This window comes from Carcharodon carcharias, chromosome 4 (assembly GCF_017639515.1).
Source record: "Carcharodon carcharias isolate sCarCar2 chromosome 4, sCarCar2.pri, whole genome shotgun sequence".
In the NCBI taxonomy this organism is placed as follows: Eukaryota; Metazoa; Chordata; class Chondrichthyes; order Lamniformes; family Lamnidae; genus Carcharodon; species Carcharodon carcharias.
In genome coordinates this window covers 204,025,466-204,052,470 of record NC_054470.1, presented here as the reverse complement: position 1 = coordinate 204,052,470, position 27,005 = coordinate 204,025,466, and the positions used below count along the sequence as shown (strand labels likewise).

Here is a 27,005-nt window from a genome sequence, read left to right as displayed (position 1 = left end):
GCTACAATTTCATTTAAATTTCGTTTTTAATGGGAGACCTACTGTGAGCTGTGATAGTGCCCTCCTACATTTTCTACATATATCGCATTTCTCACTGATCTCTTCTACAAGTTTAGTATATTCGTCATCCATTACCCCTGCATCCTTTAGTAGGATTTTTAACCTTTGACAAGGTGGATGGGCAAACTGATGTAGTTTTAAACCAATTTGCCTTTTTTCCTGTAAACTCCTACCCCCGATGTCATCAATACGTTTTTAACATTGTGATTAGAAACGTTAGGTCTTGTTAAAGGGATACAACAACGTTCCAATTGTGTGAACTGTAAATCTACAGATTTCCCAAAAACAATTGCCTTATCATGTTCCATATCTAATTTCATTTGAGCCTTTTTCATAGACAGCTTACTCAATAGTAAGGGTATTTCATTGGATATTACATCTATGCTGATAAAATGGTTTACTCTGGCTATTTTATACAGAATCACCACTGTCTTTAGTGATTTTAACATGTTATTGTCCCTGAACTGAAGAAGTAGAACTTTCATATTCCTTGACTTCACTTCAGTCTTTACTATTTAAAGAATCCAGGCAACACTTTAACCAATCCACCCCACCTACTGTGGATGTGAACTAACTGTCTAACACAGCACAATTAAGGTAGTCTGCAACTAGAACACCCATTACCAGACTAAAGCTTCAGGTGACCGGTACAATTTGTTCTAACTGATCAGCATCAACATCTTCCCCCTCCAACCTTTCCTCGTCACCTGTTGTTTCAAAAACCCAGTTATTCTGTTTCGGACAATTGATCCCATGATGACGTTTTGAGTCACATCTGAAACAGCTGTTTACCGTTCCCCGGTTATTCCTGGGGTTCGTTTCCTGTCATAGTTACCCACTTCCTGTCGTCTGCTAGAGCTACCAAACAGGTCTCTCTCCTCATTTCTTTTGTTTGTGGTTCTTCTTTTGTATTGATGCTTGCGCCCCCTATCTAAATGGTCTTGAAGAGCTGCCAGCATCGAACCCTCCATCTTTTGTGTTACCGCAGAAGGTCCCATTGGTGCCACGAGTGGCCGGAAATGAATGTTTCCCCCAAATATTTTTAAAGTTTCACACATCTGTCCCAAAAGCATATCTATTTCTGAGAATCTAACTCCAGTCAAGACCAGGAGCTTATCCATGTTCAATACTTTAGCACAGTCCAACAATTTGAAAGCAAGCACTGAATTAGGGATCATCAAATAGAATTTCTGTAAGCTAGTATATAACCTGTTAAATTCCATGATATATTCTTCTATGGAATAAACATCCATCCTTCTAAATTGATCAAAATCTGACCATGCCTATATGAATTTAACAGATAATCTTTCCTCTAAATTCTGTCCAAAAATTTGAAAGAGATTATCCAAACTGTTCCTCAGTGTCCCATTGATGAGCTCTAACTCTGAAAATACTTTGCACCTGATCCTGCTTCTGTTGGGAAGCCAAGGCACCAATGCCATCCTTGCCTTTACTTTGGTAAGGACGTAACCCATGTCCATGTATCCACTTCATTCTTCTATTGGTCACAAAGTTCAGCTTCATAGAATAATGGTTGAAAATCATACCCTGATACTTTACACGTTTCAACCATTTTTCTCAAAAGTAATTCCGATAACAATCTTCTGTCTGAAAAGGTGTCTCAGTTTCCAATTTTCACCTCTAAGCAACCATCCTCTACTATCAATGTTAACTGGATCCACACCAGTAGGTGAAGTTAAAACTAAGACACAGCTGCTTTCTTTGCTGGAGAGAGTTTATTGGTTCAGTTCACAGTCAACACTACTCCAAACCCCCTATTTCCCAGCTAACCCCAATTATAGGTGCACAAATATCCATCACCTGCAAAACAATGTAATTGCCATTAAACATTAACAATTTAATTGCCACGATGTCTGGTAGAGGCAAAGGCGGGAAAGGTCTCGGTAAAGGGAGTGTGAAACAGCACCGGAAAGTCCTCCAAGATAATATCCAGGGAATCACTGAACCTGCCATTCGCCACCGCGCTCGTCGTGGGGGCGTTAAGCGCATCTCCGGCCTCATTTACGAGGAAACTCGCGGGGTTCTCAAGGTTTTCTTGGAAAATATAATCCGAGACTCGGTCACCTACACGGAACAGGCTAAACGCACGACTGTTACCGCCATGGATGTGGTCTATGCCCTGAAACGCCAAGGGTTTGGTGGTTGAGAACCTTTTAACAAAAACATTCCAAGTCACTCACCATCCTGACTTGGAACTATATCACCATTTCTTCACTGTCGCTGAATCAAAATCCTGGAACTCCCTTCCTTAACAGCACTTTGGGTGCACCTACGTCACAGACTGCAGCGGTTCAAGAAGGCAGTTCACCACTACCTTCTCTAGGGAAACTAGGGATAGGTAACTAATGCTGGCTTTGTCAGTGAAGCCCACATCTCATGAAACAATAAAAAAAATTCCTTACTCTTTTATATCCCCTTAGTTATGCTCTATTGCGGTATACAATTTGTCTTCTAATGTGAAGACAAATATTTGTTCAATATCTGTCATTTCTTCATTTCCCATGATAGTTTTTCTCTTTCTCTGCTTTGAAGAAACAAGTGTTAACTTTAGCTCCTCCCCTCCTTTTTATATAATTGTAAAAACATTTACAATATGCTTTTATATTCCTAGCTCATTTACTCTCAAATTGTATTTTTCTCTTTTCATCAGCTTTTTGGTGACCCTTTGCTGGTTCTATAGTCTCCCAATTGTCAGACATGCTACTATTCTTTGCAATGCGTTAAGCTTCCTCTGTTAATCTAATACTATCCTTAACGCCCTTAGTCAGTCCTGATTGATCTTTCTTGCTGAGCTTTGATTTTTTAATGAAATTTGTTGAACAAGTGGAATCATTTAAGATTTAAGATTCTTGGACTGGAATATATCACTCTCAGACCTAAAATGGAATTCAATTGTATTATAATCATTTTTCCTCAGAGGATCTTTTACTTTCAGATTACTAATTAACCCTGCCTCATTGCAACAAGCTCGCTTTTGGAGAGGAGCTGCAAGTAGTTAATTAGGTAGCTATTTTATTCTGGTTTCTGTTTCTGCAGCAGAGCTGACTCTGGTCTTAGTCTCAGGTAGATTAAATACAGGTGTCTGAGTGCAGTATCACACAGTGTGACTTGACAGAGAGCAGCTGGGAGTTTGGTGCGTGAGGCTGTTCGGTGAAGAGGGGAAGGAGGTGCTCCTTTTTTTTCAACTTTTTTCAGTCTCCAGTATTTGGTTCTTACTCTAGTACAGGGGAAGGAGCTAACTGGTGAGTAACTGCTAATTTATTCTACTTATTCGAATTATAATAAGTAGTTTTTAAAGTTACGATATGGCAGGTCAGCTCGACCAAATGGAACGTACATCCTGCAATATGTGGGAAGCCATGGACACACCATGGCCAGGATTTTCCAGCCCCGTTGCAGGTGGGACCCACTGCGGGTGAGGTGGTGCCCCAACCAGAAGTCCATTGACTTGTGGCAGGACCGGAAGATCCCAGCGGCGGGCGGGTGTGGAAAATCCTGCTCTATGTGTCTTAGACAAACACATCTGCAGCAAGTGTCATTGGCTGCAGAAGCTTGAACTCTGGACTTTGGAACTTGAGCGGTGGCTTGAGCCAATGTGGTGCATCCATGAGGCAGAGACCTATGTGGTTAGCATGTTTCGGAAGGTGGTCACACCACAGGTTAGACTGTCTGGCCGTTGGCCATTCTCTCTTTGTCTGCATGTTCCTAAGAGAAAGTAGTGCAAGAGTCTCCTGATTCAATCTTGTTCATTAACCTGTTTTCCATTGAATCTTGGTGAGGCTGATAGCTCCTTGGGGGAGTGCAGCAACAGCCAAGTCCGTGACACCACAGGTGGCTCAGCTGCACAGGAGGGGAGAAACAAGAATGGAAGAGCAATAGTAATAGGGGATTTGTGAGTGAGGGGAACAAGCAGGCATTTCTGTGGCTATGGAATTGATTCCAGGATGGTGTGTTGCCTCCATGGTGCCAGGTTCAAGGACCTCACTGAGCGGCTGCTGAACATTTTTCTAGGGGAGACTGACCAGCCAGAGGTTGTGGTCGATATTGGCACCAATGATGAGCTCCTGAAAGAAGATTTTAGGGAGTTAGGAAGGAAATGAAAAAGCAGGATCTCTAAAGCAGTAATTGCAGGATTACTCCCAGTGCCACATGCTAGTGAACATAGGAATAGGAGGAATGAGCAATTGAACACATGGCTGGAAAATTGGTGTAGGAGGAAGGGCATCAGATTTCTGAGGCTTTGGGACTAGTCCTGGGGCAGGTGGGACCTTTAAACCTGGACAGGTTACACATGAACAGGACTGGGACTAATATCCTCACCGGGAGATTTGTTAGTGCTGTTGGCAAGGGTTTAAACTAGATTGGCAGGGAATGGGAACCTGAGAAGTAGCTCAGATTGAAGAGAAGCAAAACTGGTAACAGAAAGTAGAAAAATAGTGAGAGAAATTAAAGGCATATGGGAGGAAGGCAAGTATAAAATAGGATCAGAATGTCAAATAATGTTAAAAAGGCAGAATTAAAGGCACTCTATCTGAATGCATGCAGTATTTGCAACAAGGTACATGATTTGAATGCACAAATAAAGGTAAATGCGTATGATTTAATTGCCATTAACGAGACATGTTATACAGTGTCTGAGACTATGAACTGAATATTCAAGGACATTCGTCATTTAGGAAGGATAGACCAAAGGGAAAAAGGAGGTCACGGTAGAAGACACTAATAGCATTCCAAAAATACTAAATAATCAAGGGGTAAAATTGGGGGAGGAAATAAATACAATAACTATCACTAGAGAAAAAGTACTAGGGAAACTAATGGGACTAAAGGCCAATAAGACCCCTGGACCTGATGAGTTGCATCCTAGGATATTAAAGGAAGTAGCTACAGAGATAGTGGATGCACTGGTAGTAATCTTCCAAGAATCCTTAGATTCTGGAAAAGTTCCAGAGGATTGGAGAACAATCAATGTAATACCCTTATTCAAAAAGGGAGGGAGACAAAAAACAAGTAACTATAGGCCATTTAGCTTAACATCTGTCATTGGGAGAATGTTAGAGTCTATTATAAAAGATGTAATAGCAGAGCATTTAGAAATGCATCATCTAATCAAGCAGAGTCAGCAATGGCTTCATGAAGGGGAAATCATGCCTAACAAGTTTATTAGAATTCTTTGAGGAGGTAACAAGCAGGATAGATGAAGGGGAACCAGCAAAAAAAAAAATAGATTTCTAAAAGGTGTTCAATAAGGCTACCTAGTAAGATAAGAGCCCATGGTGTTGGGGTAGTATATTAGCATGGATAGAGGATTGGCTAATTAATAGAAGACAGAGAGTTGGGATAAGGAGGGCATTTTGGGGATGGCAATCTGTAACTAATGGAATGCCACCGGGGTCAGTGCTGGGGCCTCAATATATGTTAATGACTTAGATGAGGGAAGTGAATGTACTATCGCCAAGTTTGCGGATGACATAAAAATAGGTGGGAAGGCAAGTGGTGAGGATGACACAAGGAGCCTACAAAGGGATATAGACAGATTAAGTGAGTGGGCAAAAACTTAGCAGATGGAATATAATGTGGGAAAGTGTGAGGTTATGCATTTTGGCAGAAAGAATAGAGGAACTAAATATTATTTAAATGGAGAAAGACTGCAGAAGGCCTTGTGCATGATTCCCAAAAAGTTAACATACAAATTCAACAGGTAATAGGGAAGACAAATGGAATGTTGGTCTTTATTTCAAAGGGAATGGAGTATAAAAATAAGGAAGTCTTGCTAAAACTATGCAAGGCACTAATTGGACCACACCTAGAATACTGTGAACAGTTTTGGTTCCCTTATCTAAGGAAAGATATACTGGCATTGAAGGCAGTCCAGAGAAAGTTCACTATTTTAATCCCAGGTATGGAGGGATTTTTTTCTGAGGAGAGGTGAGTAAGTTGGCCTGTACTCATTGGAGTTTAGAAGAAAGAGAAATGACCTTATTGAAACATATAAGATTCTTAGGGGGCTTGACAGGGTAGATGCTGAGAGGTGTTTCCCCTTGTGGGAGAGTCTGGGACCAGAGGGCATAATCTCAGAGTAAGGGGGCGCCCATTTAAAACAGAGATGAGGAGGAATTTCTTCTCTCAGAGGCTAGTGAATCTGTGGAATTCTTTATTGCAGAGGGTTTAGAGGTTGGGTCGTTAAGTACATTCAAGGCTGAGATAGATATTTTTAATCAGTAAGGGAATCAAGGGCTATCGGGTAAAGGCAGGAAAGTGGAGTTGAGGATTATCAGATCAGCCATGATCTCATTGAATGGCAGAGCAGACTCGATGAGCCAAGTGGCCTACTTCTGCTCCTACGTCTTATGGTCTTCTGGAGGAGGGGTAGTACTGTTAATAAGGGATGAGATCGCTGAATTGGTGAGAGAGGATCTTAGATTGAGGGATTAAGATAAAATCAGTTTGGGTTGAGCTAAGAAACAGTAAAGGGCAGCAAAAATTGGTGGGAGTTGTTTATAGGCTACCAAACATTAGTGATAACGTTGGGCATGATTAGAGCTGCATGTAACATGGGCAATACAGTAATAATGGGCGACTTCAATATAGGCTGGGTAAACTGAATCAGTATGAATGCTGTGGAGGATGAATTCCTGGAGCATGTACGAGATGGGTTTCTGGAGCAATATGTTGATGAACCAACTAAGGCTGGGACTGTTTTAGATTTAGTATTATATAATGAGAAAGGGCTAATTAATAACCTTGCTGCAATGGAGCCTTTAGGAAATAATGACCATAATGATATAATTTTCCATTAAGTTTGAAAGTGATGTAGTTCATTCTGAAAGTAGGGTCTTAAATCTGAACAGAGGAAACTATGAAGGTATGAGGGGCAGGTTGGCTATGGTGAATTGGGAAAATACATTAAAAGGTTTGATGGTAGACAGGCAATGGCTAGTATTTAAAGAAGTATTACATGGGGAGTATTTAAAGAAGTATTACATGGGGGTGGGCACGGGCAGGCGTGGACCCGATTGGCTCCCCCAATTGGGTCCATGCTGCCATTTTACGTGGGTGGGCCAATTAAGGCCTGCCCAGCATGATGCGCTGTGCACTCCCTGTGCAGGCAGGGTGGGGGGGGTTCCCTGAGTCGGGAGTGCGCTTTTTTGCGCATGTGCGCGAAAGAGCGCAGAAATCTCCCTGAGGCACAAAGGTGCCTCAAGGAGATTAGTTTCACTCATGAAACATTGATTAAAGGTAAAAAAAAAAATTTAAGGACATGTCCCCTCATACGAAACTGTCACATGAGCCGGGACATGTCCATTAATTTTATTAAAAACTTTTAAATCATTTTAAAAACTTTCATGAAACCTCATCCCGCCTTTGGATGAGGTTCCATGAAAAATGCAAAGGCCACCTGGGCTCTTCGCCTGCCCGTCAACCTTAAGCTTGAACGGGCAGCTCAGCTTATTAGTTTAATTGGCCTTAATAGGCCTTTGACAGTTTGGCGTGTACGCAGCTGACGACTGCGCGCCCACCAAGCTGAAATCTAAATGACGTGCGGTGACATTGGGACGCACGCCTGATGTTACCGCATGCAATTTTACACCTCGGCGAGCGGGGCCCACCCCTACTCACCGAGCTAAAGATTCAGTCCATGGTCTACAACAAATATACATTCCTCTAAGACACAAAACCCCAACAGGAAAGGTGAATCAACCGTGGCTAACAAAAGAAGTTAAGGAATGCATTAGACCAAAGCAAATGGTTGCCAGAAACAGTGGTAAGCTCGAAGATTGGGAACAATTTAGAATCCAGCAAAGAATGACCAAGAAACTGATAAAGGGAAAAGAGAATATGAATGCACGCTAGCAAGAAACATAAAAACTTCTTTTGGAATGTGAAAAGGAAAAGATTAGCAAGGACAAATGTGGGCCAATTATAGGAGACAGGAAATTTTATTTTGAAGAAGGAAATGGCAGAGAAGCTAAATAATTTCTTTATGTCTGTCTTCACAGAGGAAGATACAGAAAATCTCTCAGAAATACTAGGGAACCAAGGAACTTGTGAAAAAGAGAAAATGAAAGAAATTAGAATTATAAAGAGGTAGTACTCAAAAATTAATTGGATTAAAAATTGATCAATCCCCTGGACCTGATCAGCTACATCCCAGAGTGTTAAAAGAGGTAGCTATAATAATGGATGCATTGGTGTCATTTTCCAAAATTCCATAGATTCTGGAAAGACTCCTATGGTCTGGAAAATAGCAAATGTAGCCCCACTATTTAAGAAGAGAGGGAGAGAGAAAATTGGAAACTGTTAGTTTAACTTCAGTAGTGGGGGAAATGTTAGAATCTATTGTAAAGGATTTGATAACTGGACCCTTAGAAAATAAATGATAGGGTTGGGCAGAGTAAACATGGATTTATGAAAGGGATATCATGTTTGACAAACCTGTTGGAGTGTTTTGAGGATGTTACTTAAAGCATAGATAAAGGAGAACCAGTGAACGTGGTGTATCTGGGGTTAAAAGAGCGCAAGAAGGAACAAGACTAAGAGCGGAGTTGGAGAGTGAAAAGAGCATGTGAAGGGGTGAAACTGAGAGCGGAGTCAGGGAGTTAAAAGAGTGCAAGAGGGGCGAGACTGGGAATGAAGCTGGAAGTTAAAAGAGCGTGAGAAGTAGCAAGACTGAGAGCGGAGCCAGAGAGTTAAAAGACCAGGAGAAGGGGTGAGATTGAAGGTCTGTACTAGAGTGCAGCTTTGGGCTGCATTAGAGTGCTTCAGTTGGAGTTTGGTGAGAGAGGACCTTTTAAGGGTTAATTTGTATATAAAGTCTAAGCTTTCTTTAATTTAGCAATGAACTAACAGTTGCTTTTTGGGTTGAGAGAAGGTGAGTTTTAATCTAGCTTTAAAACATGGGTTATACAGGCTGTTTGCAGCTGCAGCTAATAAATTAGTTAACTGGCTTAAACAGGTTTTCAGAAGCTAGATTCAGACAGCATAAAAGCAAGCCATCTATAGTGCTGCTTTTGTCTGCACTAAAGTACTTCAGTTGGAGTTTGGTGAGAAAGGGAGTTCCTTGAAGAGGGAAGGAGGTGATACTTTTATTTTCTACCTTTCATCGGTAAGAAGAGCAGCAGCCTTGGTAATTAGGACCTGGTAAGTATTTATTTTGTCCTTAATATTCTCTAAACTGGAGGAAGTAAAAGCAAAGGGAGTAATTTAAGGGTAAGTCATGGCAGGGCAGCTCAGCCAAGTGGAATGTTCCTCCTGTGCAATCTGGGAAGTTAGGAACACTTTCAGTGTCCAGGGCGACCATGTGTGCAGGAAGTGCCTCCAGCTGCAATTACTGGAAATCAGCATTTCAGAGCTGGAGCTATGCCCGGAGGCACTGTGGAGCATCCGCAAGGATGAGTTCTTCGTGGATAGCACATACAGTGAAGTGGTCACACCGCACGTAAAGAGTGAGCAGGGAGAAAAGGAATGGATGACCACCAGACAGAGTAAAAGCTCTCAGCAGATAGTGCAGGAGTCCCCAGGTCCATCCCCTTCTCCACAAATTTTCCATTTTGGATACTGCTGGGGGACATGGTTTCTCAGAGGAATGCAGCAAGAGCCAAGTCCATGGCACCACAAGTGGTTCAGCTGCACAGAGGTGGAGGAGAAACAGTGGGAACGCAATAGTGCTAGCAGATTCTATTGTAAAGGAAACAGATGTTTCCGCAGCCGCATTGGCTAGGGGAACAGACATTCATTTCTGTGGCCTTAGACATGACTCCAGGTTGGTATGTTGCCTATCTGGTGCCAGGGTCAAGGACGTCACTGAGCAGCTGCAGGACATTCTGAAGGGGGAGGGTGAATAGCCAGAGGTTGTGGCCCAAATCAGTACCAATGACATAAGTAAAAAGAGGGATGAAACATTGAAAGCAGAATATCGGAAACTAGGAAATAAATTAAAAATCAGGACCTCAAAAGTAGCAATCTCAGGATTAGGGGAGGCGATGGTATAGTAGCATGGTTGCTGCATTAGTAATCTAGAGACCCAGGGTAATGCTCTGGGGACCTGGGTTCGAATCCCACCACGTCAGATGGTGGAATTTGAATTCAATAAAAATCTGACATTAAGTCTGATGATGATCATGAAACCATTGTCAATTGTTGTAAAAACCCATCTGGTTCACTAATGTCCTTTACGGAAGAAAATCTGCCATCCTTACCTGGTCTGGCCTACATGTGACTCGAGTGTTGTTGACTCTTAAATGCCCTAACAAGTCACTCAGTTGTAACAAACCGCTACAAAGTCACAAAAAAGGAATGAAACCGGACGAAACATAGAAACTAGGCCCCTCGAGCCTGCTCCGCCATTCATCATAATCATGGCTGATCATCCAACTCATTAGCCTGCTCCCGCTTTGCCCCCATATCCTTTGATCCCTTTCACCCCAACATCTATATCTAATGCCATCTTGAAAACATACAATGTTTTGGCCTCAACTACTTTCTGTGGTAACGAATTCCACAGGCTCATCACTCTCTGGGTGAAGAAATTTCTCCTCATCTCAGTCCTAAATGGTCTACCCCATATCCTCAGGCTGTGACCCCTGGTTCTGGACTCCCCCACCATCAGGAACATCCATTCTGCATCTACCCTGTCTAGTCCTGTTAGAATTTTATAGGTTTCTATGAGATCCCCCCTCATTCTTCTGAACTCCAGTGAGTATAATCCTAATCAACTCAATCTCTCCTCATATGTCAGTCCTGCCATCCCAGGAATCAGTCTGGTAAATTTTCGCTGCGCTCCGTCTATAGCAAGTACATCCTTCCTCAGATAAGGAGACCAAAACTGCATACAATATTCCAGATGTGGTCTCACCAAGGCCCTGTATAATTGCAGCAAGACATCCCTGTTCCTATACTCAAATCCTCTGGCTATGAAGGCCAACAAACCATTTGCCTTCTTTACTGCCTGCTGCACCTACATGCTTACCTTCAGCGACTGGTGTACAAGGACACCCAGGTCTCATTGCACTTTCCTCTCTCTCAATTTATAGCCATTCAGATAATAATCTGCCTTCCTGCTTTTGCTACCAAAATGGATAACCTCACATTGATCCACGTTATACTGCATCTGCCATGCATTTGCCCACTCACTCAGCTTGTCCAAATCACACTGAAGCATCTCTGCTTCTCACAGCTCACCCTCCCACCCAGCTTTGGTGTCATCTGCAAATTTGGAGATATTACATTTAGTTCCCTCATCTAAATCATTAATATATATTTTGAATAACTGGGGCCCCAGCACCAATCCCTGCGGTACCCCATTAGTCACTGCCTGCCATTCGGAAAAAGACCCATTTATTCCTACTCTTTGTTTCCTCTTCCAACCAGTTTTCTATCCATCTCAATTCACTACCCCCAATCCCATGTGCTTTAATTTTACACGCCAATCTCTTACGTGGGACTTTGTCGAAAGCCTTCTGAAAGTCCAAATAAACGACATCTACTGGCTCCCCCTCATCAACCCTACTAGTTACATCCTTGAAAAATTCCAGTAGATTTGTCAAGCATGATTTCCCTTTCGTAAATCCATGCTGACTCTGTCCGATTCTGCCACTGTTTTCCAAGTGCTCAGCTATTAAAGCTCTTATAATGGACTCTAGAATTTTCCCCACTACCGATGTCAGGCTGACTGGTCTATAATTCCCTGTTTTCTCTCTACCTCCCTTTTTAAATAGTGGGGTTACATTAGGTACCCTCCAATCTGTAGGAACTGTGCCAGAGTCTACAGAATCTCAGAAGATGACCATCAGTGCATCCACTATTTATAGGGCCACTTCCTAAAGTACTCTGGGATGTAGATTATCAGGCCCTGGGGATTTATCGGCCTTCAATCCCATCAATTTCTCCAGCACCATTTCCCTACTAATACTGATTTCTTTCAGTTCCTCCCTCTCAGTAAACCCTGTGTTCCCCAACATTTCTGCTATGTTATTTGTGTCCTCCTTTGTGAAGACAAAACCAAAGTATATATTTAGTTGGTCAGTCATTTCTTTGTTCCCCATTATAAATTCCCCTGTTTCTGACTGTAAGGGACCTATATTTGTCTTCACGAATCTTTTTCTCTTCACATACCTACATACCAATAGAAAATTTTACAGTCAGCTTTGATGTTCCCCATAAGCTTACTCTCTTACTCTATTTTCCCCTTCTTAATCAATCTCTTGGTCCTCCTTTGCTGAATTCTAAACTGTTCCCAATCCTCAGGTCTGTTGTTTTTTCTGGCCAATTTGTATGCCTCTTCCTTGGATCTAATACTATCTCTAATTTCCCTTGTAAGCCGTGGTTTGGCCACCTTTCCTGTTTTACTTTTGCGCCAGACAGGAATAAACAATTAAAAACAAAAAAACTGCGGATGCTGGAAATCCAAAATTACCTGGAAAAACTCAGCAGGTCTGGCAGCATCGGCGGAGAAGAAAAGAGTTGACGTTTCGAGTCCTCATGACCCTTCGACAGAACTTGAGTTCGAGTCCAAGAAAGAGTTGAAATCGCAGAGAGGAACAGAACTTCTTCAAGGAGGTAGGCATTTCTTGAAGAGCAGTGGCAGTCAATTAAACACAGAGATAAAAACAAAAAAACTGCGGATGCTGGAAATCCAAAATTACCTGGAAAAACTCAGCAGGTCAACACCTGCGGTCTGTCCGCAAGAATGACCCAAACCTCCCTGTCGCTTGGCATTTTACCCAATGTGGTCTCCTCTACATTGGAGAGACCAAACGTAAACTGGGCGACCGCTTTGCAGAACACCTGCGGTCTGTCCGCAAGAATGACCCAAACCTCCCTGTCGCTTGCCATTTTAACACTCCACCCTGCTCTCTTGCCCACATGTCTGTCCTTGGCTTGCTGCATTGTTCCAGTGAAGCCCAACGTAAACTGGAGGAACAACACCTCATCTTCCGACTAGGGACTTTACAGCCTTCCGGACTGAATATTGAATTCAACAACTTTAGGTCGTGAGCTCCCTCCCCCATCCCCACCCCCTTTCTGCTTCCCCCTTCCTTTTTTTCCCAACAAATTATAAAGATTTTTCTTTTCCCAACTATTTCCATTATATATAAAAAAAATAAAAAAAAACCCCACTAGAGCTATACCTTGAGTGCCCTACCATCCATTCTTAATTAGCACATTCGTTTAGATAATATCACCAACTTTAACTTTAACACCTATGTGTTCTATTGTATTATTGTCGTTGACATCTTTTGATGATCTGCTTCTATCACTGCTTGTTTATCCCTACAACCACACCCCCCCCCCCCACCTCTCTCTCTCTCTCTCTATCTCTCCGCCCCCCACACACACACCTTAAACCAGCTTATATTTCAACTCTTTCTTGGACTCGAACTCAAGTTCTGTCGAAGGGTCATGAGGACTCGAAACGTCAACTCTTTTCTTCTCCGCCGATGCTGCCAGACCTGCTGAGTTTTTCCAGGTAATTCTGTTTTTGTTTAGGAATAAACAATTGTTGCAGTTCACCCATGCGCTCTTTGAATGTTTGCCATTGCCTATCCACCATCATTCCTTTAAGTAAGTTTTCCCAATCCATCACAGCCAACTTGCGCCTCATACCATCGTAATTTCGTTTATTAAGTTTCAGGACCTTATTCTCAGAGTCAACTACGTCACTCTCCACCTTGATGAAGAATTCTATCATATTATGGTCGCTCATCCCCAAGGGGCCTCGCACAACTAGATTGCCAATTATTCCTTTCTCATTACACAATACCCAGTCTAGGGTGGCCGGTTGTTCAGTTGGTTCCTCAACATATTGGTCCAGAAAAACATTCCGTATACACTCCAGGAATTCCTCCTCTTTGGTATTGTCACTAATTTGATTTGCCCAATCTATATGCAGATTAAAGTCACCCATAATTACAGATGTTCCTTCGTTGCCTGGGTCTCTAATTTCCTGTTTACTGCCATTCCCAAATATCACCTCTACAGCTTGGGGGTCTATATACAACCCCCACTAATGTTTTTGTCCCTTAGTGTTTCTCAGCTCTACCCATACAGATTCCACATCATCAGAGCTAATATCTTTCCTCACCATTGGTTAATTTCCTCTTTAACCAGCAATGCAACTCCACCACCTTTTCCTATTTGTCTGTCCTTCCTAAATACTCAATACCCCTGGATGTTCAGTTCCCATCCCTGGTCACCCTGCAGCCATGTCTCCGTAATCCCGAATATATCATACCTGTTTACATCTATTTGTGCAGTTAATTCATCCACTTCATTGCGAATGCTCCTCGCGTTAAGGCACAAAGCCTTGTCTTTTTAACATTACTTGTCCTGTTCCCAATATTTTTCACTGAGGCCCTGTTTGATTCTTGCCCTTGATTTCTCTGCCTATCACTTTTCTTATTCCCCTTTCTGTCTTTTGTTCTTGTCCTTGATTCCCCCTCCTCTGACTCCTTGCATAGGTTCCCATCCCCCTGCCATTTTAGTTTAAACCCTCCCCAATCGCTCTAGCAAATATTCCCCCAGGACATCAGTCCCGGTGCTGCCCAGGTGTAACCTGTCCAGTTTGTACTGGTCCCACCTCCCCCAGAACCAGTCCCAATGTCCCAGGAATCTGAAACACTTCTCCCTCACACCATCTCTTCAGCCACGTATTCATCCGATATATCCTGCTATTTCTACTCTGACTAGCCCATGGCACTGGTGGTAATCCTGAGATCACTACCTTTGAGGTCCTACTTTTCAACTTACTTCCTAACTCCCCATATTCTGCTTTTTGGACCTCATTCCTTTTTTTAACCTATGTTGTTTGTACCAAAATGTACCAAGATCACTGGCTGTTCACCCTCCCCCTTCAGAATGTCCTGCAGCTACTCTGAGACATCCTTGACCCTAGCACCCAGGAGGCAACATACCATCCTGGAGTCTTGTTTGCAGCCACAGAAACACCTATCTATTCCCCTTACAATTGAATCCCCTATAACTATTACATTCTCACATTCCCACACTTTTTACTCCTCCCCTGTGCAGCAGAGCCAACCGTGGTGCAACAAATTTGGCTGTTGATGCTTTCCCCCTGAGAGGCCATTCACCCCTAACAGTATCCAAGGTGGTATGTCTGTTTTGTAGAGGAATAGCCACAGTAGATTCCTGCACTGCCTGCCTAGTCCTCATGCTCTGCCTGGTGTTCACCTATTCCCTTTCTGCCTGTGGACTCTTAGCCTGCGGTGTGACCACCTCTCTATCCACGATGCTCTCTGCTTCGTTGATGCTCCACAGTGTCCCCAGCCGCTGGTCCAGCTCCGAAACCCGGGCTTCCAGGAGCTGCAGCTGGAAACACTCCCTGCACACATGCTAGCCACGGGCACCGGAAATGTTCCTGCCTTCCCACATAGAGCAGGAGGAGCATACCACAGCTTTGAGCTCTCCTGCCATGACTTGCCCCATTAAATTAACTTAAACCTTTTGGAAGATACTTAATGTTAAATAATATCAATTACTTTAAGGCCCTTTTCCCCTGCTCCCCGTTTTCTCAGAATATAACCCTTACAAATGATGAACCACAAAATAAGAACTTAAGAATTATAAGTGATAAAAGTAGTAAATAGTTACCCAACCGTACTCACGGTACTCAAAGGATCACCTCATTCCCTCCTCACCGAACTCCCTCAGTCACCTCTCCTCTCGCGCCCCTCTTCAACTGCCGACTCCTCTCGCGCCCCTCTTCAACTGCCGACTCCTCTCGCGCCCCTCTTCAACTGCCGACTCCTCTCGCGCCCCTCTTCAACTGCTGACTCCTCTCGCGCCCCTCTTCAACTGCCGACTCCTCTCGCGCCCCTCTTCAACTGCCGACTCCTCACAGAATTATACCTTACAGATAATCACCATCCCTGGGTATGCCCTGTCCCACCAGCAGGACAGGCCCAGCTGAGGTGGTGGCACAGTGGTGTACAGTCAGCGGGGGGAGTTGCCCTGGGAGTCCTCAACATCGATTCCGGACCCCATGAAGTCTCATGGCATCAGGTCAAACATGGGCAAGGAAACCTCCTGTTGATTACCATCTACTGCTGTCCCTCAGCTGATGAACCAGTGCTCCTCCATGTTGAATACCACTTGGAGGAAGCACTGAGGGCAGCAAGGGCATAGAATGTATTCTGGGTGAGGGCCTTCAACGTCTATCACTAAGACTGCCTCGGTAGCACCACTACTGACCGAGCTGGCCAAGTCCTAAATGACATAGCTGCCAGACTGGGTCTGCGGCAGTTGGTGAGGGGACCAACACGAGGGAAAAACAAACTTGGCCTCACCCTCACCAATCTGCCTGCCGCAGATGCATCTGTCCATGACGGTATCAGTAGGAGTGACAACCGCACAGTCGTTGTGGAGACGAAGTCCCGCCTACACATTGAGGATACCCTTCATTGTGTTGTGTGGCACAACACCATGCTAAATGGGATAGATTTCAAACAGATCTAGCAACTCAAGGCTGGGCATCCGTGAGGTGATGTGGGCCAACAGCAGCAGCAGAATTGTACTTGAACACAATCTGTAATCTCACAGCGTGGCATATCCTCCACTCTTCCACCACCATCAAGCCAGGGGATCAACCCTGGTTCAATGAAGAGTGCAGGAGGGCAGGCCAGGAGCAGCACCAGGCATACCTATAAATGAGGTATCAACCTGGTGGAGTTATAACACAGGACTCCTTGCATGCCAAACAGCATAAGCAGCAAGTGATAGATAGGGCTAAGCAATCCCATAACCAATGGCTCAGATCTAAGCTCTGCAGTCCTGTCACATCCAGTCTTGAATAGTGGTGGGCAATTTAACAACTCACTGGAGGAGGAGGGTCCACAAATATCCCCATCCTCAATGATGGAGAAGCCCAGCAAAAGTTATTGCAGAAGCATTTGCTACAATCTTTGGCCAGAAGCACCGAGTGGATGATCCACCTTGGCCTCCTCCAGACGTCCCCAGAAATGCCTGAAGTCGCTGGATACTGCAAAGGCTACGGGCCCTGACAATATTGTGGTGGCAATAGTACTGAAGACCTGTGCTTCAGAACTTGCCGTGCCCCTAGCCAAGCTGTTCCAGTACAGCTACAACACTGGCATCTAATTGGCTATGTGGAAAATTGTCCAGGTATGTCCTGTACACAAAAAGCAGGACAAATCCAACATGGCCATTTACCACCCCAGCAGTCTACTCTTGATCATCAGTAAAGTGATGGAATGGGCCATCGACAGTGCTATCAAGCGGCACTTGCTTAGCAATAGCCTGTTCACTGACGCCCAGTTTGGGTTCCTCCAGGGCCACTCAGCTCCTGAACTCATTACAGCCTTGGTTCAAACATGTTCAAAAGAGCTGAACTGAGGTGAGGTGAGAGTGACTGCCCTTGACATCAAGGCAGCATTTGACAGTGTGGCATTAAGGAGCCCTAGCAAAACTGGAGTCAATCGGAATCAGAGGGAAAACTCTCCGCTGGTTGGAGTCATACCTAGCACAAAGGAAGATGGTTGTGGTGTTGGAGGTCAGTCATCTCAGCTCCAGGACATCACTGCAGGAGTTCCTCAGGGTAGTGTCCTAGGCCCAACCATCTTCAACTGCTTCGACAATAACCTTCCTTCCTTTATAAAGGTCAGAAGTGGGGATGTTCACTGATGATTGCATAATGTTCAGCACCATTCGTGACTCCTCAGATACTGAAGCAGTCCATGTCCAAACACAATAAGATCTGGACAATATCCAGGCTTGGGTTGACAAGTGGCAAATAAAATACATGCCACATAAGTGCCAGGCAATGACCATCTTGAACAAGAGAGAATCCAAACATCTCCCTTTGGCATTACCAACGCTGAATCTCCCACTATCAACCTCCTGGGGGTTACCATTGACCAGAAACTGAATTGGACTAGCCATATAAATGCTGTGGCCACAAGAGCAGGTCAGAGGCTAGGAATCCTATGATGAGTAACTCACCTCCTGACTCCCCAAAGCCTGTCCACCATCTACAAGGCACAAGTCAGGAGCGTGATGGAATACTCCCCACTTGCTTGGATGAGTGCAGCTCCCACATCACTCAAGAACTCGACACCATCCAGGACAAAACAACCCACTTCATTGGCACCCTATCCACCACCTTAAAATTCACTCCCTCCATCGCCGATGCACAGTAGCAGCAGTGTGTACCATCTACAAGATGCACTGCAGGAATTCACCAAGGCTCTTTCAACAGCACCTTCTAAACCCACGATTACTACCACCTAGAAGGACAAGGGCAGAACATGGGAACATCACCGCCTGCATGTTCCCTCCAAGTCATTCACCATCCAGACTTGGAAATATATCACCGTTCCTTCACTGTCACTGGGTCAAAATCCTGGAACTCCCTCCCTAACAGCACTGTGGGTGTACCTACTCCACATGGACTGCAGTGGTTCATGAAGGCAGCTCACCACCACCTTCTCAAGGAGAATTAGAGATGGGTAATAAATGCTGACCAAGCCAAATCCTCAAAACAAATAAATAAAAGAAAATGATCCAGATCCTTTAATGATTCAATGGCTGAAACTTGTAAGTACTTGACACCTTTATCTTTTGTAAACATTTTGCAACAGAACAGGGAAATAGCTGTCACTTAAGCAATGTTTTCCCTTAGCCACATTGTTTCAATGGACTCCTGGAAGTCTGGCTTGTCAGCCAAGAATGCACATTGAGGCTTCACTTGCTGAATCTGTGTAAAGCTTTGGAATTTACCTACCCACATTCACTGGAATTTTATCAGCAACAGGCTAGGTGCCCTTTGGTCATTTGAAGCCCTTATTAGACAGTTAATGGCAACCTAAAGGCCTCCTCCCAATGCTCCTGGTATTTTATCAGCAGCACGAGATTCCCATACCACATGGCGAGGCCACATAAACCTTAGTGGCCTGACAGTGAGCTGGGGGCAGGAGTGTGCCTCCTGTTTGGGCACCCTATGCCCAATGGAAGCCCCACCCCTCCCAGTGGAGATTTCTGCCCTGTCTGTTTCCCCACGCCTCCCTAGCCACCTGATCATGGTCTTCCCACCTTTCTCACTGGGCATGCCTCATGGTCCCTATCAAAAAGCTCCACTTACCTTAGTGTCCATCCTCCAGCTCCTTCTGGCTGCCTCGCTGTCAGTGGTGCTGCTAGAACTGGACAGCTGCCAGCCATCTGATTGGCCAGCTCTTGTAGATGGGATGTCCTCCTCCCAGTGGGGACGGAAGCCATGAACTGAGCAGATTAACAGGCATCCCAGCCATGTTGAGACTTTTCAGCTGTGGGGGTTTGGCCTGTGACATTGATTTCATTCCTTTTTTTTGTATAATAGTATTCTGGTTGAATAGCATTATTTCTATGTTATTTAACTTTGTGTGAAAATTAAACCAGATGCTTCACTTGCACAGTGAACGATGGATCAGGATGATATTTTTTGCATTAAATCTGTGTAACTTTGCACAATTTAGCTTGCTTCTTGAGATTTGACTCCTACCTGTTTAAAGCAAGCCTCCACCAGGTTAGGGGGGAACATGTTCCTGTGGAATAAAGAAATAAATGTTACTGACTGGAATCTCTCCTGGCACAAACTGAGTTCTGTGCCACAATGAAATCTTCCTGCTGTCATTAGTTCAGTTTGGGCTCAGTCATTCCTCACTATTTTCAGTCCACCCCCATTCCCTGTTCTACTCTTTATCAAGGGGCCAAAACCATCCAACTTGCACCAATGCCCCTGATTGAACCACAAGACTAGAGTGCTGCAGGCCAAGGACTGCTTCCCTCTGCACCTGATGACTGGTGTATGTAAGGTCAATTATCCCAGGCCCCAATCTGATTGACTACTCAGACTTGATTTGCCCTTCAACAGCCTTGTCACAAGCACTGCCCTGTGTCAGGAATTCAGACTAAGCATTGTGTGTTAGAATTAGAAAAGCGATCAGGCAGAAAAATGAGACCAAGAATTGTTGTAGATGGAATGGGGAAAGGGTCCTCGGAAAAACATCCTAGTAAGAGAAAGGCTGAAGGGATCATGAAGCAAGAGGAAGTTGGAAATACCAGTGAGGTGAGTATTAATTGTATATTAATTATATTTAATTGGATTTAGATGCTGGGGATTAACTGGGATTTCACTTGAGGCCCTGTAAATAGACACAGCCTAAGGCCTGGATTTTCGTCCACAAGTCAGGTGGGCAGAGTTGGGAGAAATACCGGTTCCGAGGACCTAACTTTTAAAAATGGCTGCCTGGACATCTGAGTTTCAGTTCGGGGAGGTGGGCTACATTAGAAATCAGGGTAGGTGACCCCAGAATTATTGAAGAGGATGCTGAGTGTGAAGGTAGGCTGGGCAGAAGGCCTGCCTCAGGACTCTGGCACTGTTAAAAAACTTAAAAATAAAACAAAAATCTACCCTCCAACCATCACCCCACACACCTCCTGTAAAATACGTTAGCAGAGCATGGTTGCCTAAAGATGAATGTTGGAAACTAAGAAGATTTTCAGACAGAAAACAACAATCTTAGTGTCTGTTATGGAAAATGACAGAAAGCAAGTGTAAACTGTATGGTTATACTCCAATCTTCTTAGAGTCTGAACTATATGATCAGTGGAAAAATGAAGTAGTTATAGCCCAATCAAAAAGGAAACATGATATCACCTTGCTGTTGGTGCTTCCTACAAGAAGTAACGTTAGAAATAAAATATTTTATCAGCAGGATGCCATGAGAGACAGAGAAACATAGAAAATAGAAGCAGGAGTAGGTCATTCAGCTCTTTGAGCCTGCTCTGCCATTCAATATGATCATGGCTGATCCTCTATCTCAACATCATACTCCCGCTCTCTTTCCCCATACCCCTTGACACCTTTAGAGTCTAGAAATCTATCTATTTCCTTCTTAAATATATTCACTGACTTGGCCTTCACAACCTTCTATGGTAGAGAATTCCACAGGTTCACCACCCTCTGAGTGAAGAAGTTTATCCTCATCTCAGTCTTTAGTGGCCTTCCCCATATCCTGAGACTGTCACCCCTCCCCCAGCCAGAGGAAACATCATCCCTGCATCCAGTTTGTCTATCTTTGTCAGAATTTTATACCTTTGAATGAGATCCCCTCTCATTCTTCTAAAGTCCAGTGAATACAGGCCTAGTCGGCCCAGTCTCTCCTCAGTCGACAATCCTGCCATCCCAGGAATCAGTCTGGTGAACATTCGCTGCACTCCCTCTATGGCAAGTATATCCTTTCTTAGGTAAGGAGAGCAAAACTGTATACAGTACTCCAGGTGTGGTCTCACCAAGGCTCTGTATAACGACAGTAAGACATCCTTGCTCCTTTACTCAAGTCCTCTCAAATGAAGGCCAACATACTATTTGCCTTCTTAACTGCTTGCTGCACCTGCATGATTGCTTTCAGTGATTGGTCTACAAGGACACCCAGGTCGCAGAATCACACAGTGCAGAAGAGACCCTTCTGCACCGACACGTGAAAAACACCTGACCTACCTACCTTTGTACATCAACATTTCCCAATTTGTCACTGTTTAAACAATACTCCGCCATTCTGTTTTTCCTATCAAAGTAGATAACTTCACACTTATCCATGTTATACTGCATCTGCCGTGTATTTGCCCACTCACTCAACTTGTCTAAATTGCCTTGCAGCCTCTTAACATCCTCCTCATCTCTCACATTCCCACTTAGTTTTGTGTTGTCAGCAAACTTGGAAATATTACACTTGGTTCCCTTATTCAAATCATTTATATATATTGTGAATAGCTGGGGTCCCAGCGCCGATCCCTGCGATACCCCACTAGTCACTGCCTGCCACTCCAAAAAAGAACCATTTATTCCTACTTTGCTTCCTGTCTGCTAACCAATTCTCATACTATGCCAATATATTACCCCCAATCCCATGTGCTTTAATTTTATAGTGATGACGATTTGGAACTGCTATTTGAGTTCATTGATTAAATTTACAAAAAGATAATCTGTTAAATGCTTTTGAGACATTGATTTTTAATCAGTAAGGGAATCAAAGGTTTTGGGGAAAAGGCATGAAAGCGGAGTTGAGGATTAGCACATCAGCCATGATCTCATTGAATGGCAGAGCAGTCTTGATGGGCTGAATGGCCTACTTCTGCTCCTATGTCTTATGATCTTGTTATGCTCAATAAGATCATGGCAGATCTCATTGTAAACTCAACTCCACATTCCTACATTCCCCCCCCCCTTAACCTTTCACCCCCTTATCAAGAATCTATCAACCTCTGCCTTAAAAATATTCAAAGACTCTGCTTCCACTGCCTTTTCAGGGAGAGTTCCAAAGACTCACAACCCATTGAGAGAAAAAGTTTCTCCTCATCTGTCTTAAATGGGAGACCCCTCATTTTTAAACAGTGGCCCCTAGTTCTAGATTCTTCCGCAATAGGAAACATGCTCTCCACATCCACCCTGTCAGGACCCCTCAGGATCTTAAAAGTTTTAATCAAATCACCTCTTACTTTTCTAATCTCCAGCAGTCCAAGCCTGCCCAAGCTTTCTTCATAAAATAACCCTCCCATTTCTTATATTAGTCTAGTAAACCTTCTGAAATGCTTCCAACGCATTTACATCCTTCCTTAAATAAGGAGACCATTACTGCACACAGCACTCCAGATGTGGTCGCACCAGTGTCCTGTATAACTGAAGCATAACCTCTCTAGTTTTGTAATCAATTCCCCTTGCAGTGAGCGATAAGATTCTATTAGCTTTTCTAATTACTTGCTGCACCTGCATATTAACCTGTTGTGATTCATGCACTAGGACACCCAGATTCCTCTGAATCAGAGCTCTGCAATCTCCCACCATTTAGCTTATTTTTTATTCTTCCTGCCAAAATGGACAATTTCACATTTGACCACATTATACTCCATTTGCTAGATCTTTGCCCACTCACTGAACCAATCTATATCATTTAAGACAGAGATAGGGAACAGGAGGATCATGAGTCTTTGGAACTCTTTTCCTCAAAAAGCAATGGAAGCAGAGTCTTTGAATATTTTTTAGGCAGAGCTAGATAGAGTTTTGATAAACAAGAGGGCGAAAGGTGATCGGGGGTAGGCAGGAATGCGGAGTTGAGGTTACAATCAGATCATCCATGTTCTTATTGAATGGTGGAGCTGGCTTAAGGGGCCAAGTGGCCTACTGCTGCTCCTAATTCATATGTTCGTATCCCTTTGTAGCCTCCTTATGTCCTCTTCACAACTTACTTTTCTACCCTTCTTTGTTTTATCAGTGAATTTAGCAACCATTCCTTCAGTCCCTTCATCCAAGTCATTTTTATAAATTTTAAAAAGCTGAGGTCCCAGCATTGATCCTTGTGGCACACCACTTGTTACATCTTGCCACCCAGAAAATGACCTATTTATGCCAGTCTGTTTCCTGTTAGCTAGTTTTCTATCCACGCCAATATGATACCCCTACACCATGAGCTTTAATTTTTTGCAATAATCTTAGATGTGGCACTTTATCAAATACTTTCTGGAAATCTAAGTACAGAATATCCATCAGTTCCCCTTTATCCACAGCACATTACTTCTTCAAAGAACTCCAACAAATTGGTTAAAAATTATTTCCCTCTCACAAAACCATGTTGACTCTGCCTGATTGCTTTGAATTTTTCTAAGTGCCCTGCTATAACATCTTTAAAAATAGCTTCCAATATTTTCATTATGACAGATGTTAAGCCATTTGGCCTGTAGTCTCCTGCTTTCTGTTTTAAAGAGAAACTAGCAGCAGGAGTAGGCCATTTGGCCCTTCGAGCCTACTCCACCATTCATTATGATCATGGCTGATCATCCAACTCAATAGCTTGCTCCCGCTTTCTCCCCGTACCCTTTGATCCCTTTCGCCCCAAGAGCTTTATCTAACTCCTTCTTGAAAACATATAATGTTTTAGCCTCAACTACTTTCTGTGGTAACAAATTCCACAGGCTCACCACTCTCTGGGTGAAAAATTTCTCTTCATCTCAGTACTAAATGGTCTACCCATATCCTCAGAGACTGTGACCCCTGGTTCTGGACTCCCCCACCATCGAGAACATCCTTCATGCATCTAACCTCTGTAGTCCTGTTAGAATTTTATAGGTTTCTATGAGATCCCCCCTCATTCTTCTGAACTCCAGCGAATATAATCCTAATCGACTCAATCTCTCCTCATATGTCAGTCCTGCCATCCCAGGAATCAGTTGAGTAAATCTTCGCTGCACTCCCTCTATAACAAGTACATCCTTCCTCAGATAAGGAGACCAAAACTGCACACAATATTCCAGATGTGGTCTCACCAAGGCCCTGTACAATTGCAGCAAGACATCCCTGTTCCTGTACTCGAATCCTCTGGCTATGAAGGCCAACATACCATTTGCCTTCTTTACCACCTGCTGCACCTGCATGCTTATCTTCAGCGACTGGTGTACGAGGACACCCAGGTCTTGTTGTGCATTCCCCTCTCTCAATTTATAGCCATTCAGATAATAATCTGCCTTCCTGTTTTTGCTACCAAAATGGATAACCTCACATTTATCTACATTATACTGAATCAGCTATGCATTTGCCCACTGACTCAACTTGTCCAAATCACACTGAAGCATCTCTGCATCCTCCTCACAGCTCACTCTCCCACCCAGCTTTGTGTCATCTGCAAATTTGGAGATATTACATTTCATTCCCTCATCTAAATCATTAATATATATTTTGAATAACTGGGGCCCCAGCACCAATCCCTGCGGTACCCCATTAGTCACTGCCTGCCATTCGGAAAAAGACCCATTTATTCCTACTCTTTGTTTCCTCTTCCAACCAGTTTTCTATCCATCTCAATTCACTACCCCCAATCCCATGTGCTTTAATTTTACACGCCAATCTCTTACGTGGGACTTTGTCGAAAGCCTTCTGAAAGTCCAAATAAACGACATCTACTGGCTCCCCCTCATCAACCCTACTAGTTACATCCTTGAAAAATTCCAGTAGATTTGTCAAGCATGATTTCCCTTTCGTAAATCCATGTTGACTGTGTCTGATTCTGCCACTGTTTTCCATGTGCTCAGCTGTTAAATCTTTTATAATGGACTCTAGAATTTTCCCCACTACCGGGAAGTATAAAGGAATAAAGGAGCTATGTTCACTATTTTCCAATCTGATGGAACCTTCCCCGAATCCAGGGAATTTTGTGCATGCCCTTATTCAAATTTAAAATACTCGGAAATCCCAAAGTATTCTAAAAGCACAGCAGTAGTAAAAGGGTGGTAAAAGGAGGAGTAGGGCCGAATAGGGACAAAAAAGAGGATTTACACAGAGGCAAGAGGCATGGCTGAGGTGTTAAATGAATACTTTGCCTGTCTTTACCTATGTGTTAGATGCTGCCCAGGCCATGGTGACAGAGGACGAAACTCAAGTCACTAGAAGAGTTTAAAGTTGATAAAGAGATATTGGATGAGCTGTCAGTATTTAAACTTTATAAGGCACCGGAACCGGATGAAGTGCATCCAAGAATATTGAAGGAAGCGAAGTGGAAATTGCAGAGGCACTGGTGATAAATCTTTCAGTATTCCCTAGATATGGGGGAGGTGCCAGAGGACTGGAGAATTGCAAACATTATCACAGAATCACACAGTGCAGAAAAGGTCATTTGGCCCATCGAGTCTGCACCGACACATGAGAAACACCTGACCTACCTTCCTAATCCCATTTACCAGCACTTGGCCCATTGCCTTGAATGTTATGACGTGTCAAGTGCTCATCCAGGTACTTTTTAAAGGATGTGAGGCAACCCGCCTCCACCACCCTCCCAGGCAGTGCATTCCAGACCGTCACCACCCTCTGGGTAAAAAAAACTTTCCCTCACATCGCCCCCTAAACCAACTGCCCGACACCTTGAACTTATGTCCCCTTGTGACTGACCCTTCAACTAAGGGGAACAGCTGCTCCCTATCCACCCTGTCCATGCCCCTCATAATCTTGTACACCTCAATCAGGTCGCCCCTCAGTCTTCTCTGCTCCAATGAAAACAATCCAAGTCTATCCAACCTCTCTTCATAACTTAAATGTTTTATCCCAGGCAACATCCTGGGTGAATCTCCTCTGCAACCCCTCCAGTGCAATCACATCCTTCCTATAATGTGGCAACCAGAACTGCACACAGTACTCCAGCTGTGGCCTCACTAAGGTTCTTTACCAGCCAGAGCTTTCTCATATCCCCTCTTTGCTCTCCTAATTGCTTTCTTAAGCTCCACCCTGCACTTTCTGTACTTCACTAATGCCTCTGCTGATTTGCTCCATTTGTACCTGCTAAAAGCCTCTCTTTTCTTTCTCATCGTAACCTGAATATCTCTGGTCAACCATGGTTCTCTGGGCTTGTTACTCCTTCCTATCACCCGAGAGGGAACATGTTGAGCCTGTACCCTCCCATTTTCTTTTTGAATGCCCACCCACCACCGCCCCCCCACCCCACCCCACTACTCTTATGTAGATTTTCCCACAAGTAGCTGTCCCTAGTCTACCTTGGCCAGATCCTACCTAAAATCCGCTCTCCCCCAATCCAAAAATTTTTTTTGCAACTTGTCTGTTTCTTTGTCCATAACAAGCTTAAACTGTACCATGTTGTGGTCGCTATCACTAAAATGCTCCCCCACACCACCTCAGCGACCTGTCCAGCTTCATTCCCCAGAATTAGGTCCAGCAATGCGCCGTCCCTTGTTGGACCCTCTACATATTAACCTCAAAAGTTCTCCTGTACACATTTCAAGAAATCCACTCCATCCAAGCCCTTAACACTATGTCTATCCCAATTAATGTTGGGAAAGTTGAAATCACCTAATATATTACCCTATTATTGTTTTTACACACCTCCGTAAATTATGCACATATTTGCTCCTTAATT

At 43.7% G+C, this 27,005-nt stretch overlaps 1 protein-coding gene across 1 annotated transcript in view; it reads right to left on the bottom strand.

Moving 5' to 3' along the window:
• The window catches only part of LOC121277116 (excitatory amino acid transporter 1-like), a 162,349-nt gene that overhangs the window by 77,683 nt on the left and 57,661 nt on the right, over positions 1-27,005 (bottom strand). Inside the window, exon 4 of the mRNA XM_041186137.1 lies at positions 19,592-19,634. Coding sequence (XP_041042071.1) covers positions 19,592-19,634 — 43 coding nt within the window. The remainder of the gene's footprint in view (positions 1-19,591; positions 19,635-27,005) is intronic.